We start from the raw sequence: 14,078 nt of genomic DNA, 5'->3' as shown, positions 1-14,078 counted from the left end.
GTGTATTTGAATTGATCTTTGGTCAGTGAATTATGTTCTACAGCAATAAAAAGTACTTTCATACTTACCATCTGTTTATCCTGACAACTGTGTGACGTAGACAAGACATTCGGTGAGGGCTTTCCTGAAGTCATCTGGATTGAAGGTGGCAGAGCTAGAGTCAGGAGCTCCCTTTACCCTGGTGAGAACTAATCCATGTCCAAGCGTCACATCCTCCGTGACTCGTGCCTGCCCTCCACGCCACTGTGTGGACTTGACATCTTCGTCTTTTAGGTTCCCCATAAGACGTAAGACATTTATCTCAGTACCTGTAACAGTACAGTTATTGTTTCTATGTTGGTCTTCCCATATCAGATTGTAAGCATTTTGAAGTAGAAACTAGATCTGGTCCATTCCTGTTGCTGGCATCATGGTACCTGGGTCATGGCAGGCAGTGAGGAGGGTGTGGAAGGAATGAATGCAGGACTGTGCCCTGGAACTCACTTTACAGCGCTCTTTCCATTTCACCACAGTGCTGATTTGGGGGTTTATCTGTTAATTCCATATAGCCCATCCAACATCCAATATTATTCTCTTTTGATAACAAAACAGTAACATTTAATTAGAATTATTTTAAAATTATTTCTTTAGTTTATTTATTAAAGCTTCTGATGGGAATTGACAATTTTAAGCACTTTTTATTATGCTCTTCACCAGAGGACACGAATTCAGTGGTGAACTTTTCTGCAGCTTCTCTGAAATTACACCAGGCAATTCATCTAGCCTTATACAAGACAGGGAAAGAAAGTCAACTAATCTGTAAGATACTTTTCCTGAAATTACTAACCTAGCAAAAAATAAATGAATTCCAAATCCATTAGTGCCATCTGCTTACATAAATTTTCTCTCTTGAAATAAATAGCATGTTACTGGGTGGGAGATAGTATTCTTCATGTGCTCACAGGGTGAGGGCTCTGATTGCCATCTCAAGCATAATTTCTCTATTTTCTCCACCCCCCAGTCTTCCCTTATTTTGAGGTAATAGTCACTCAGGCTTCCTTAAGCAAATCTTCTGAGGTTTCTGTTTGTATTTAGAAACTTTTTTTTTTTTTTTTAAAGGAAGAGGGGAGGCATGAGCTTGGCAGGAGAAAAGAGGATGGGGTCTAAGAGTGGTTGGGAAAGTGTATCATAAACACAGAAGTCTCATAGGAGCAGGGGCTGTGGTCTGTTCACGGCTTTATCCCCCTGCCTGCAGGAGTGCGTGGTACACAGCTGGAGTGCAGGAAGTACTAGTGAAATGGGTAGCATTTGCCAGTTTTGTTGTGATCGTTATTGTTGGTTTTCTTTGTTTTTGTTTTGTTTACAGTTTACCTTTTCTTGGACCATTTAAAGTTCCTTGTCGCACCTGATTCTTTAAACATTCACATTCTTGGATCACAAGACTGCTCTTTGTGCTTTTCATGTGAACTTTGTTTGACTATATAGAGCCGCTTTCTTGTGTGAGAGCAAGAGGGAAGGACGTTTTCCAAATATTCTCTCATAGATCTTTAACGTGGGTGTCCTCGGGCCACTTCTAACCTGATTTCTGGAAAAGCTCAAGGGAAGGATCAAATACTAACACTGAACTGGCCTTGGAGGACATAGCTGAGCCTCCTGCAGCAAGTTATACACCTGCTGCTCTCTCCCTTATTAGCCAGACTCTGGGAAGCCTGGGGAATGCAAGTCAGTCCGCCTCTGATGTGCCCTTAAAAAGATCTAAACTGCTTAGTTCTCTTCCTAAAACACAGGCCAGATCATGCATGTCACCTTCTTTCTCAAGAACATAGAACGGCACACTACTGCATGTAGAAGAAAATATACATTCCTTGGCATAGCATTCAAGGCCCCAAAGTGGTCCTAAGCCATCTTTCCAGGCTCGTTTCCCATGTCATTCTTCTCCAGTGGACATACTCTAGTCACTCAAGACTTTGACATTGTACCATTTGCTTTTTTTGGTTTGCACCGTGCCCTCTGCCTGGAATGACTGTCTCCCCTGTTCATCCAGCGTCTAATCATTGCTGTCCTTCATGGCTTCATTAGTTCAGACTTTGCTTCTTCCAGGAATTTTTCTTCTTTCCTCTCTTGCTCTCTCTGTTCTGCCTTGTCCTCTTGTTTTCGAGACCTACATGATCATCTCTTCCTCTAGATTTTAAGTTCCTTGAGAACAGGGACTTTACATTTCTTATTCACTTTATTGTGCCTCTCACCCCCCTCCAGGGTCTTATACACAGTAGATTTTCAGTGACTATTAAATGAACAGATCAAACAAGAGGCTTATTTCCAGTTTGTTTCTAGATTCTGAATTATATCAAACGTAGAATTGTGGGATGATAGGGTACAAGAAATGTTGTATAAAGACTAACTTTGACAACCTTAAATCTATTTATTTTAAGTAGGAGAGATTTACATGTCCTGGTAAGACATTCAGACAGTAGAAGTGTATGAAATAGGAACCAGATTTCCCTGACCTATTCCCCTTCTGCAGTCCTCTGTTCCAGCTCTCTAGAGGTGATTGCTGTTTATAGTGTGTTTGTGCCATCTTCCAGAGTTTTTTATGTGCTATGCAGATTATAAACTAAAAATTGGGCATTTGATAAACTTTTGAATTCAAGGTTATATCTCTTTCAGAAAATCATTTTCTACATTTAAAACCATTTGAACTATTGCTTATTCCATTTGAGGTAAATACAGACTTCGGTCACTTGCTTCCCACTTTTAATGAATAGTTCCAGAAATAAGATCTGGGTTTAGTTCTAATCCGAGCAAATCATAGCATCATGGAATTTTAAAATTGAAAAGCATCTATACAAGCATTTTATTTAAATTTTACAGAAAACAAATGTAGGCACAGCATCTCACTTTCTTGTCGTATAGCTTTGACCATCAAACACATAAATAATACCCTGTCCCAATGTCAGGGGCACTGCTCTTTCCTTGCTTTCAACGAAAGCAAAGAAATGAGGTGATTTATTAAAAGAAGCTTCTCTGAGGTGGCCTGGCATGTTCAGGCAGAAGCCGGAGGCTTACTTCTCATCCGAATCATACAGAGTTGCCCTCGGTAAAGTGCTGGAACTGTGGTTGGTGCTCCTAGAAGCTCTACTGTAACTGCTGGTTCCCTGTGGTAGTAAGCATGTGGTGTACGATTACTGGTGACTTGAGCCCTGTGGTTGTGTGCTGGGAAGTCTCCATGGATTGTCTCCTTCTGTCTTCACAATGGGCCCTGTAAGTCCTGCTCAGGGAGGTAGAGCTCAGAGTTGATCCCAGGCCTGTCTCATTCTGAACCCAAACCAAACCCATTGCCATTGAGTCGATTCTGACTCATAGCGACCCTGTAGGACAGAGTAGAACTGCCCCATAGGGGTTGCAAGGAGCACCTGGTAGATTCGAACTGCCGACCTTTTGATTAGCAGCCGTAGCTCTTAACCACTACACCACCAGGGTTTCCGTCTCATTCTGAAGCACTCATTTAATCTCCTTTGTCCTGCCTCTCTCTCCTTTACCAAATTTTCACCTGTAATTTCCTCCACTAATATTAAAAAAAATATTAGTGGTGGTAAATGTCAAATTTATAAATGTTATACCAAAATATATTCATATGGAAAGAATAGGGTTTTCCTAGTATTTTGTAAAATGCTTTTAAGGCATTTGGGTAAAGTAATTGAGTAATCTGATATGTACTTTTCCCTTTTCTTACCTTTTATTCCTATCTTTTTTTAGTTGAAAAATAAAATTAGATATTTAGAAAGGTATCGTGATCATTCCTAAATTTTAGTTCTTCTAGAGAGGCTGTCCTCAGTTTAACTGATACTTGAATCAGTGTTAAACCCCCAAGATAAGGACTGAGCAACTTGCTTGTAAATTATACTGCTGTAAAGTTGGCCCTCTACCAAACATGATGTCCTTCTCTAGTGATTGGTCTTTCCTGATTCCATATCCAAAATAAGTGAACCAAAGTCTTGCCATGATATTTTTTGCGACCACCACTGTTCAGTTGCTTCAATTATTAGCCCAATGATCCCCACTAGACCCTGAATTTCATGAGAGCAGGGACCAAGTCTGTCTGGTGAGCTAACTGAGGACTGCCTAGCGTCCGCCCCAGGGCCTGGAATGTGGTCGGCACTGATGCGTGTGCTGAATGAACTAAGGTTGGATAAGTGAATATGCCCAGAGCAGTGCGGTTTCTGTGATGACCCTTTCCTCAGCCCCTCACTCCCATGCCATCTGTTGCTCAAGAACACATCCATGTTTTCTTCTGAGGAACTTCAGCCCAATAGCTTTGGCTTCGCCTAGGAACAGACATGCTTCCTATATTGCTGATGGTTATTGTTAGCAACTCAGATGCTATGCGGTGATGCACATGGTTTTCAAAACCTCTGTATCAGGCAGCCATAATAGAGGAAAAGGAATAAGTTTTAGGACATGTATTTCCTCTCAGTTTGACCTGAGCACTGCTAGGGTAGATGGGAGAGGGGAGGGGAGAAGGCTGTACTGACCTCCTTAAATGGTCCCTGCCCAAGGACATAGTAGCTTGACCACTCCTGTAGCTCAGGTGTGCTGCCCTCAGAACCCAGGCATCCAGGTTTGTCCTCTATGCCAGCCTTTGGGATTTCTGGCTGCCCTCTGTGTCCAAGTTAGCTTTGAAAGGAAGAGCTTTCTTTTCAGAGATTTATTATTTAAAGCAGACTTCCCAAACCTTTGTCACGGACACTGACAATATTTTTATGGCCCTCGGGAGTCCACAGGCAAGGCTTCCTGCCCCAGACTCACTAACTGCCCCAGGTCTGAGGGGATTACCCTCTTTGCACGCTTATGGTCTTTCAACGTTCACATGGGTGCATCAGCCGAGAAGCTTATCCATTTGAGATCGTCCCAAGCGTTGCAGGTGACGTAACCTCTTTTTCCCTTTTAATCCACAGTTGGTCGTGTTCAGAATTTGACCTGAACGAGATTCGCCTGATCGTTTACCAGGACTGTGAGAGGAGAGGCAGACAAGTCTTGTTTGATTCTAAAGCTGTTCACAAGATTGAAGAGGTGGCAGCCCAGGTATGAAATGCCGATTTGCTTTCATCTTTTTTGTTTGTACTTTTCCCATCTCTCTGATAAGTCATTTATTAGTTCTCAGTCTTCTCTTTGGGCTGTCCTTGACAGTGTTATTAATGGTTCACAAAAAATACAAGCAAAGGCTCCTGCCCCCATGGGCATTGTTGTGTTCTCATTAATAAGCGGAGGTAAAGCAGGTAGTAGGGAACCATAGCAGGAGCTAGGCAGTGTACTGTACACACTTCGAGAGGTGAATTTGCTGGTGAGTCGGAATCCAATAGGATTTTGATGCCAAGTGTGTGACATGTAATGGGAAAACTGAGAACCCCAAAATTCTTTAAGGGTTAGCCTGAAGGGAAAGTAATGCATTATTCTGTCCAGTGTTTTTCGTGGATGTTAATAGATATTATGTAGCACTGGCTTAAACAAAATTACATAGCTTTTTGTACTATAGGGCTGTAATATGGTAAGATGCATTATCAGTTCCAAAAGGGAGTGTTTCTCAAACCTGTCTGGCCAAGGAAGCTGTTACTCATGTCTTCTTCTTTGTGGAGGACCTGGGAGGTGGGCCTGGGACTGGGGGCTGGAGACAGCTAGAGTGAGGACGGACTAGCTCTTGGTCCTGCAGAGCCAAGGAGAGCAGCAGAGTCTGGGCCTCCCAAGGCTTCTGGGCACCAGTCCATCCAGTAAAGCAGTTGCTGCTGAGTCAGTTCTGACTGATGGTGCCCGCATGCCTGTCAGAGCAGAACTGTGCTCCACGGGGTTTCAGTGGCTGATTTGTTGGAAGTAGATTGCCAGGCCTTTCTTCCAAGGCATCTCTAGGTAGACTGGAACATCCAACCTCTTGTTTAGCAGCTGAGAGCATTAACTGTAACCACTCAGGGACTCCGACACCAATCCACGGCAATTCTAAATTGTCACCAAATTCACGCAACTTTCAATATTTATCCAGGTGTCTACAAATCGAATAAATAAATTCATTTGTACTGTTTCTTTTTGTGTTTAGTAACTTGCCACTATACTGACCGAGGTCTGCCTGGGTGGCAAAAGTGGTTTGCAATCAGCTGCCAACCTGAAGGTTGACGGTTCTAACTCACCCAGTGGCACCATGGAAGAAAAGTCTGATGACCTATGGAGCAGTTTCACTGTGTAACACAGGAGGTTGCCATGAATTGAAATTGACTCAGTGGCAACTGGTTTGGTTTTTTTGGCTTTATACTGACCATATTCTGGCATTTGTAGGACTGTGTAGCTGAGTTAATGAACAGTTTTTATCACAGTCTTTGCCTCATCGGGCTGCAGGGCTCTTTTCCTGCCATTGATGAGGATCAGTTCTGCAGGAAGGAAGTGTTTGGTTAAAGGCAGTTTTGCTGGGTGGATTCCACAGTGCCCTAAGGTGGAATTCTGCCACATAGCTAATGATTACAGTAGTTGCTGGGCTTGTTAGGTAAGGTGGGGTGGGGGGCAAAATCTCTCAGGTGATTCACTGCAAGCTTTAATGGTAGGTTTGTATAAACAGTTAGGTGACCCAGCACTTGACCCTCTGTCTGGTGGGTAGGAGCTGGTTTCCCCTTGACTTCCCACACCACCTCCCATTTCCCTGAAGGTCCTGTACAAGTGGTTGAGTTGAACACCCACACCCTGTCACTAGAGCTCTTAATGCAGTGGGGACAGGCGGAGGGGAAACAATTCCTACTGGTTTTCAGAAGAAGCTGGGCCTTCAGTATAACAGAGCTGTGGTGACACTGGAGTCTGGGGCATAGGTTTGTTTAGAAGTGCCTCATTTAATCAGAAAGGCAACTTGTGTTCAGGGAGGTTGTAACTTGCCCAAGGTTGCACAAAATGTCCAGTCAGCATTCACTGTATCAGGTGCTGCCTCCAGTTACAGACTTCAGTAGGTTGTTCTCCAAAGTCTAGCAGTCTGTAAGTCACTTTGGGCCTCTGAGGGGCTATGCCTAATGGCCTAAGTGCTATTAAATCAAGCCAAACATATTGCCGTTGGGTCAGTTCTGACTCATAATAACCCTATAGGACAGAGTAGAACTGCCCCATGGTGTTGGTGAAGAATTGAATATACCATGAATTGCCAGAAGAATTAACAACTCTGTCTTAGAGGAAGTACAGGTAGAGTGCTCCTTGGAAGCGAGGCTGGCAAGACTTCGTTTCACATTTTGGACATGTTATCAGGAGGGACCAGTCCATGGAGTAGGACATCACACTTGGTAAAGTAGAGGGTCAGTGAAAAAGAGGAAGACCCTCAGCGAGATGGATTGAAAGTGGCTGCAACAATGGGCTCAATGATAGCATCAATTGTGAGGATGGCAGAGAACTGGGTAGTGTTTCGTTCTGTTGTACATAGCATCGCTGTGAGCCAGAGCCAAACCGACAGCATCTAACAACGACAACAATCTTTGTGAAACATACTGCCACATCTTTTTGTGGAGTGGCTGGTGGGTTCTCACTGCCAGCCTTTCAGTTAGCAGCTGAGCACTTACCTACTGTGTCACCAGGGCTCCTTTAAGTGCTATTAACCGGTTGCCATCAAGTCAATTCCGACTCATAGCGACCCTATAGGACAGAGTGCAGCTACCCCACGGGGTTTCCAAGGAGCACCTGGTGAATTCGTACTGCACACCTTTTGGTTAGCAGCCGTAGCTCTTAATCACTACGCCACCAGGGTTTCCAAGTGCTGTTCACCCAGTACCCAGCGCTATTAAGTAAGGCTAACTCTGAAGAGGGTATTGAGGGAGGGCTGGGTGCTCAGGAATAACCAAGCGTGATTTTGAATGCCATCTTTGCTAGAGTGACTGCTGTGAACCAGCACATCTATTTTGAGTTTTCTGTACGTTCTTTTCCCGTTTTCATCTCCCTCCCCTGGTACACACAGTGTCATGAGTTTGTATCAAGCACATGACTGCAAGCATTTGCATTAGACCACCAGTGTGACTGTCACACTGGAGATTAGATAAGCTTCAGCTGCATTCATGTTTCTCCCAGCAAGAGCTGCACAAAAGAAAAGCAAGTAAGACTCAGCATAAAAATGATGTAACTCAGAGGGTACAGGGTGCTTTTGTGGGGGTGGTGTATACCTTGTGAAGGAGACGTGGGACTTAATACAGGCATGTCTTTGCACCTTTATGACACTGTCATAAAAATTAACAATGAACCCTGTTTAGGGACTGTAGTAGACAGTCCTCTCTCTGTTACCCCTGATCTGACTGATTTCCATCACTTGCTGTGTGGTTCACAGTAGCTCCCATTTCAGGGTTTTGGCTGCTTCATTCTTCACAAGCTTGACCTCCTGACTTTTTTTTACTGTCCCTCTGAAGGAGTACTAGAGGAGTGTGTCATTCAAAGCACAAGCCCAGTCTCTCCAAATTGTGTAATAGTTTTGCTTTCTTAGTTCAGCTTGCTTGTTAAAAATTGAAATGTTGTCTTTCTCTTCATCAGTTTCACAGATTTGACTGAAAAGTCATGTAATAGAGATTAGATTTCTGGATGCCTTTTAAATTATGAATTGAAATGTAAGTAATAGTTGCATTATTTAAGGAACATAACATCGTAATACATAAGCACCACTTTCATCTAGCATCCTTCTTTGGCATCACTCCCACTGACCCCAGTACTCTCAGTAACCTTGTTCCTGCCATCATTAGAAAGGCAGGAAGAACTTCTGGTTATTGAATGGAGTTGGACACAACTCCTTTAAAAAAGGAATTCCTGGTGAAGAGCGTGTTGATGATGCTCGTATACTTCATGTGCCTTAGCATGCCTGTCTCCCTTTACACAGAACACGGAGGATGACCCTCTTAAAATGTCAGCCAAGTGCTGTCACGGAAGTGGCAGTATGAACAGCAGCGTCAGCAGCAGCAGCAGCAGTCTGTCTTCCCATGGTTCTTCTGGGGGATCTTTACAGCATGCCAAGGAGCAGCTCCCAAAGTACCAGGTAAAACCACCCCTTCTTCAGGTTCCACTCCAGGAATATGAGAATAAGTGTTCGTAGAGTATACTCTTCAGTGTTTCAGGACAATGCTGTTTTTACATTTTGGCTTTTTTCCCTCATTAAAAATGGTAATCAGGCAGAGGTGATACAGCATAATACTTGCCACATGAGACAAGTTATTGCGAAGAAGTAAATTGTGTTGTTTTGTTGCCTTGGTTGTCAAAGCCAGAAAAATAAGTATTTTCCAGTTTTGTTTTAGAATTTCTAAGGATTCTGGGGCTGCATGTAGGCATCCTAAGAATATAGAATTGGTACTAGAAGGAAGAAAACTTCGTAGAAGAAGAAAGAAATGGTGAGACCTGTCTTGAGTATGAAGGCTAGAGGGCTGGTGACTTTTTTATGCTCTGTGTGTGTGTGTCTGTCTGTGTGTCTGTGTGTCTTAGTTATTTAGTGCAGCTATAACAAATACCACAAGTGGGTGGCTTTGTTGTTGTTATTGTTAGGTGCCATCGAGTTGGTTCTGACTCATAGAGACCCTGTGTACAACAGACCCGAAACGCTGGCAGTTCCTGCACCATTCTCACAGTCATCGCTGTGTCTGAGCCCGTTGTTGCAGCTGTTGTGTCAATCCATCTTGTCGAGGGTCTTCCTCTTCTTTGCTGACCCCCTGCCTTACCAAGCATGATGTCCTTCTCCGGGGACTAGTCCCGCTTGATAAAATGTCCAGAGTACGTGAGACAAAGCCTCATCATCTTCGCTTCCAAGAAGCACTCTGGTTGTACTTCTTCTAAGACAGACTTGTTCATTCTTCCGGCAGTCCATGGTGTATTCAATAATCTTCACCAAAACCATAATTCGAAAGCATCAATTGTTCTTTGGCCTTCTTTATTCATTGTCCAGCTTTTGTATGAATATATGAGGCCGTTGAAAATACCGTGGCTTGAGTCAGACACACCTTAGTCCTCAAAGTGACATCTTTGCTTTTTAACACTTTAACGAGGTCTTTCGCAGCAGATTTGCCCAGTGCAATGCATCATTTGATTCTCGACTGCTGCTTCCTTGGTCATTGATGGTAGATCCAGATAAAATGAAGTCCTTGACAACGTCAGTCTTTTCTCCATTTATCATGATGTTGCTTATTGGTCCAGTTGTGAGAATTTTTGTTTTCTTTATGTTGAGGTATAATCCATATTGCAGGCTGTAGTCTTTGATCTTCATCAGTAAGTGCTTCAAAGTCCTCTTTGCTTTCAGCAGGCAAGGTGGTGTTATCTGCATAATGCAGGTTGTTAATGAGACTTTCTCCAATCCTGATGCCGAGTTCTTCTTCATATAGTCCAGCTTCTCAGATTACTTGTTCACCGTACAGGTTGAATAAGTATGGTGAAGGCATACGACCCTGAGGCACACACAATATCTCCTTATTCTGTTTGAATGACTGCCCCTTGGTCTGCCACTGCCTACAGGTTCTGCATGAGCACAATTATGTGTTCTGGAATTCCTGTTCTTCACAATGTTATCCATAATTTTTTATGATCCATACAGTTAAATGTCTTACCATAGTTAATAAAACACAGGTAAACATCTTTCTGGCATTCTCTGCTTTCAGCCAAGATCTATCTGACATCAGCAATGATAATCCTCATTCTACATCCTCTTCTGAATCCAGCTTGAATTTCTGGCAGTTCCCTATTGATGTATTGCTATAGCCATTTTTGTGTTATCTTCAGCAAAATTTTACTTGCTTGTGACATTAATGTTATTGTTCAATAATTTCTGCATTCTGGTGGATGACCTTTATTTGGAATGTGCACAAATATGGATCTCTTCCAGTCAGTTAGCCAGGTAGCTGTCTTCCAAATTTCTTGGCGTAGACAAGTGAGCGCCTCCAGTGCTATATCTGTTTGTTGAAACATCTCATTTGGTATTCTGTCAGTTTCTGGAGCCTTGTTTTTCACCAATAGCTTTGGTGCAGCTTGGACTTCTTCCTTCAGTACCATTGGTTCTTGAACATATGCTACCTTTTGAAATGGTTGAATGTTGACTAATTCTTTTGGTACAGTGACTCTGTATTCCTTTCATCCTATTTTGTTGCTTCCTGTGTCATTCACTCTTTTGCCCATAGAATCCTTCAAAATTGCAACTCGAAGCTTTAACAAACAGAAATTTATTTTCTCACAGTTTAGGAGGCTGAAAGTCCAAATTCAGGATGCTGGCTCTAGGGGAATGCTTTCTGTCTTTGTTGGCTCTGGTTGAAGGGCTATGACTCTTCAGCTTCTGCTTCCTGGTTCCTTGGAGATCTCTGCGTGTCTTCGTATCTGTCTTAGCCCGTCTCTGCTCACTCCCTTGCTTGTTAATCTCTTTTATATCTCAAAAGATACTGACTCAAGACACAGCGTACAGTAATCCTGTCTAATTAACATAACAAAGACAACCTGTTCCCAAGTGAGATTATAACCACAGGCATCGAGCCTAGGATTTATAACATATATTTTGGGGGGGACATAATTCAATCCACAACATTCCACTCTTTGGCTCCCCAAAATTTATGTCCTCACCACATGCAAAACACATTTACCCCATCATATCATCCCCAAAGTCAGCTCCAAGTCCCAAATCTTCTGAATTATCTAAATCAAGTATGGGTGAAACTTTAGGCATATTCTGTTCTGGGGCAAAATTCCTCTTCACCTGTGAACCTGTAAAATCTAGACTACAGGTTATCTGTTTCCAAAGTACAATGATTAAACCGGTTCAAGGTAGACATTTCCATTACAGATGGGAGAAATTGGAGGGAAAGAAGGGATAACGGGCACAAAGCAAGTCCAAAGCCCTGCAGAACAATTTACATTAGCTCTCCAGGCTTGAAAATAATCTTCTGTTCTTTGAGACCATTAGAGCAGTAGCCCTGCCCTCCAGGCTCTGGGTGTTGGCCATGCTCTCTGGATCCTGGGTAGAGGCTCCTCAGCCCTGGGCTTCAGTTTCATGTTCCAGGCCATCTAGGATGGCAATTCTGCTTCCTCAGCTTTAGGTGGCCCCATTCTTTTGGTTTTACCTGACCCCACCCACTCGGCCCCGGCAGGCCCCCATTCTTTTGCCTCTTGAGCGTTACAGCCCTGCCCCCTCGGCTTTGTGGGGAGCAGCCCCATTTCCCTGAATTACCTGAACAGCAGCCCCACAGTCCAGAACTGAGTTGGTAAAGATCTGCCTTTTTGAAACCTAGGAGGCTGTGGCCCCACCCTTTGAGATCCAGCAGACGGCGGCCCCACCCTTTGAAACTGAGAAGGCCCTGCTTCCTCCTGTGTTCCCTCCAACAGTTCTGCTGATCTCCGAGCTGCTCCAGGGATGGTGCTTTCTTTTCCTGGAGGACAACAGAAGTAGCTCATTTGGCTTGTTTCTTGTCTGTAGAATTCCAGGAGGCAGACAGCAGCCTTTGTTTTCGTTCTTCCTCTGTCCCCTTCAGTCTAAGCTGCTGAGTTTTCTGTTGTGGTAGTTGGTTTGAATCATTGGTCACAGGCTTAATCTCTTTAACAAAAAATTGTGTAGCCACATCCTTGGTGAACATTCTAGGACACCTGTCCTTAGCTTGTACAATAGAATTTTCCAAATCTTTAATTTCTGCTTTCATTTTACATAGTTCATTTTTAAGTCCATCCCATTTGTCTCACATTTAACTAAAAGCAGCAAGGAGAAACCACATAGCCCCTTTAAGATCTTGCTTAGAAATCTCATCACTTACAAGTTCTACCTTCTCCTAAACATTTGAACATAATTCAGACAAGTTCTTTGCTGCTGCATAAAAAGCATTGCCCTTCCTCCATTGTCCAATCCCATGTTCATCATCTCCTCTGAAACCTGACCAGAAGTACCTTTAATGTCCACATTTCTAGCAGTGTTCTGTTGCTGGCACTATATGTATCCTCTAAGATAATAGAGACTTTGTAGCTCTCCTCACTCCCTTCTGAGCTCTCACCAGCATTGCCTTTGACATCTATAATTCTACCAACAGTCTCTTCAAGGCAATGTAGGCTTTTAGTATTAGGCACTTTAAAACTTTTATGTTCTTCCAGCCTCTACCCGTTACCCAATTCCCAAAGTGCTTCTACATTTTAGTTATCTTCTGGTACCAAATCCTTCCTTAGTTATCTGGTGCTGCTCTAACAGGAATACCATAGGTGGGTAGCTTTAACAAACAGGAATCTATTTTCTCACATTTTAGGAGGCTGGAAGTCCAAGTTCAGGTGCTCGCTCTAGGGGAACATTTTTTCTCTCTCTCAGCTCTGGATGAAGGTCCTTGTCTGTTCAGCTTCTGCTTCCTGGTTCCTTGGAGATCTCCGTGTGTCTTGGCATCTGTCTTACCCCACCTCTGCTCACTCTCTGCTTGTTTAATCTCTTGTATGTGTCTAAAGAGATTGACTCAAAGCACACCCAATACTAACTCTGTCTAATTAACATAACAAAGGTGGCCCATTCCCAAATGGGATCTTAACCACAGGCATAGAGGTTACCGTTTACAACAGATATTTTTGGGGGGACACAGATCAATCCTTAACAGGCAGTAGAGGATAGGAGTTTAGAATTATTGAGCAATATTGGCTGACTGAATAGAAGAAAGGAGAAGTTTCATAAATATTGAATAGCAGAAGGGTATTGCTTGAGGAAGGATATATCAACCTTTCTTTTTTTTTTTAAAAAAAAAACTCTGTGATTTTATCTACTATGTTGCTGGAAAAGCAAAGCCATGGAAATTGCCAGCAGCCACAGGTCTACAGAAGTTTGTTAATTTCAGGGCCAGGATTCATGCCATGCATTTGCTCTCATTTCACGGCACTCCTGGGTCTTACAGCAGTTTGCAGTTTAAAAAGTACAGGGTGAAATTTTCAGCTGGTTGAGAACCACAGTTGGATGTGGACCTTGTACTCTAAGAAAAAACAGATTATAAAATGATGGTTGGGTGGGAGTTATTAATAAAGAACATGAAGCCAGTTGTTTTCTGGCTACATGTAGTGGGAAGAAGTGGGTGTGAGTTGTAACAAAACAAAAAGAGGAGCCCAGCTGACCTAAGCTGATAAATTTGTCT

General features: G+C 43.0%; 1 protein-coding gene across 8 annotated transcripts in view; it reads left to right on the top strand.

Moving 5' to 3' along the window:
* FNIP2 (folliculin interacting protein 2) overlaps window positions 1-14,078 on the top strand; it is a 191,351-nt gene that overhangs the window by 59,942 nt on the left and 117,331 nt on the right. For all 8 annotated transcript variants that reach the window (XR_007519836.1, XM_049905417.1, XM_049905413.1 and 5 more), the window contains exons 2-3: window positions 4,935-5,061; window positions 8,849-9,004. Coding sequence is in view for 7 of the 8 variants with exons in the window: in XM_049905417.1 (XP_049761374.1) it covers window positions 4,935-5,061; window positions 8,849-9,004 (283 nt within the window). In the remaining variant the exon portion in view is untranslated. The remainder of the gene's footprint in view (window positions 1-4,934; window positions 5,062-8,848; window positions 9,005-14,078) is intronic.

This window comes from Elephas maximus, chromosome 13 (genome assembly GCF_024166365.1).
Source record: "Elephas maximus indicus isolate mEleMax1 chromosome 13, mEleMax1 primary haplotype, whole genome shotgun sequence".
NCBI classification, from domain to species: Eukaryota; Metazoa; Chordata; class Mammalia; order Proboscidea; family Elephantidae; genus Elephas; species Elephas maximus.
Note: the sequence above shows the minus strand (reverse complement) of the source record. Positions and strands in the feature narration are given on the sequence as shown.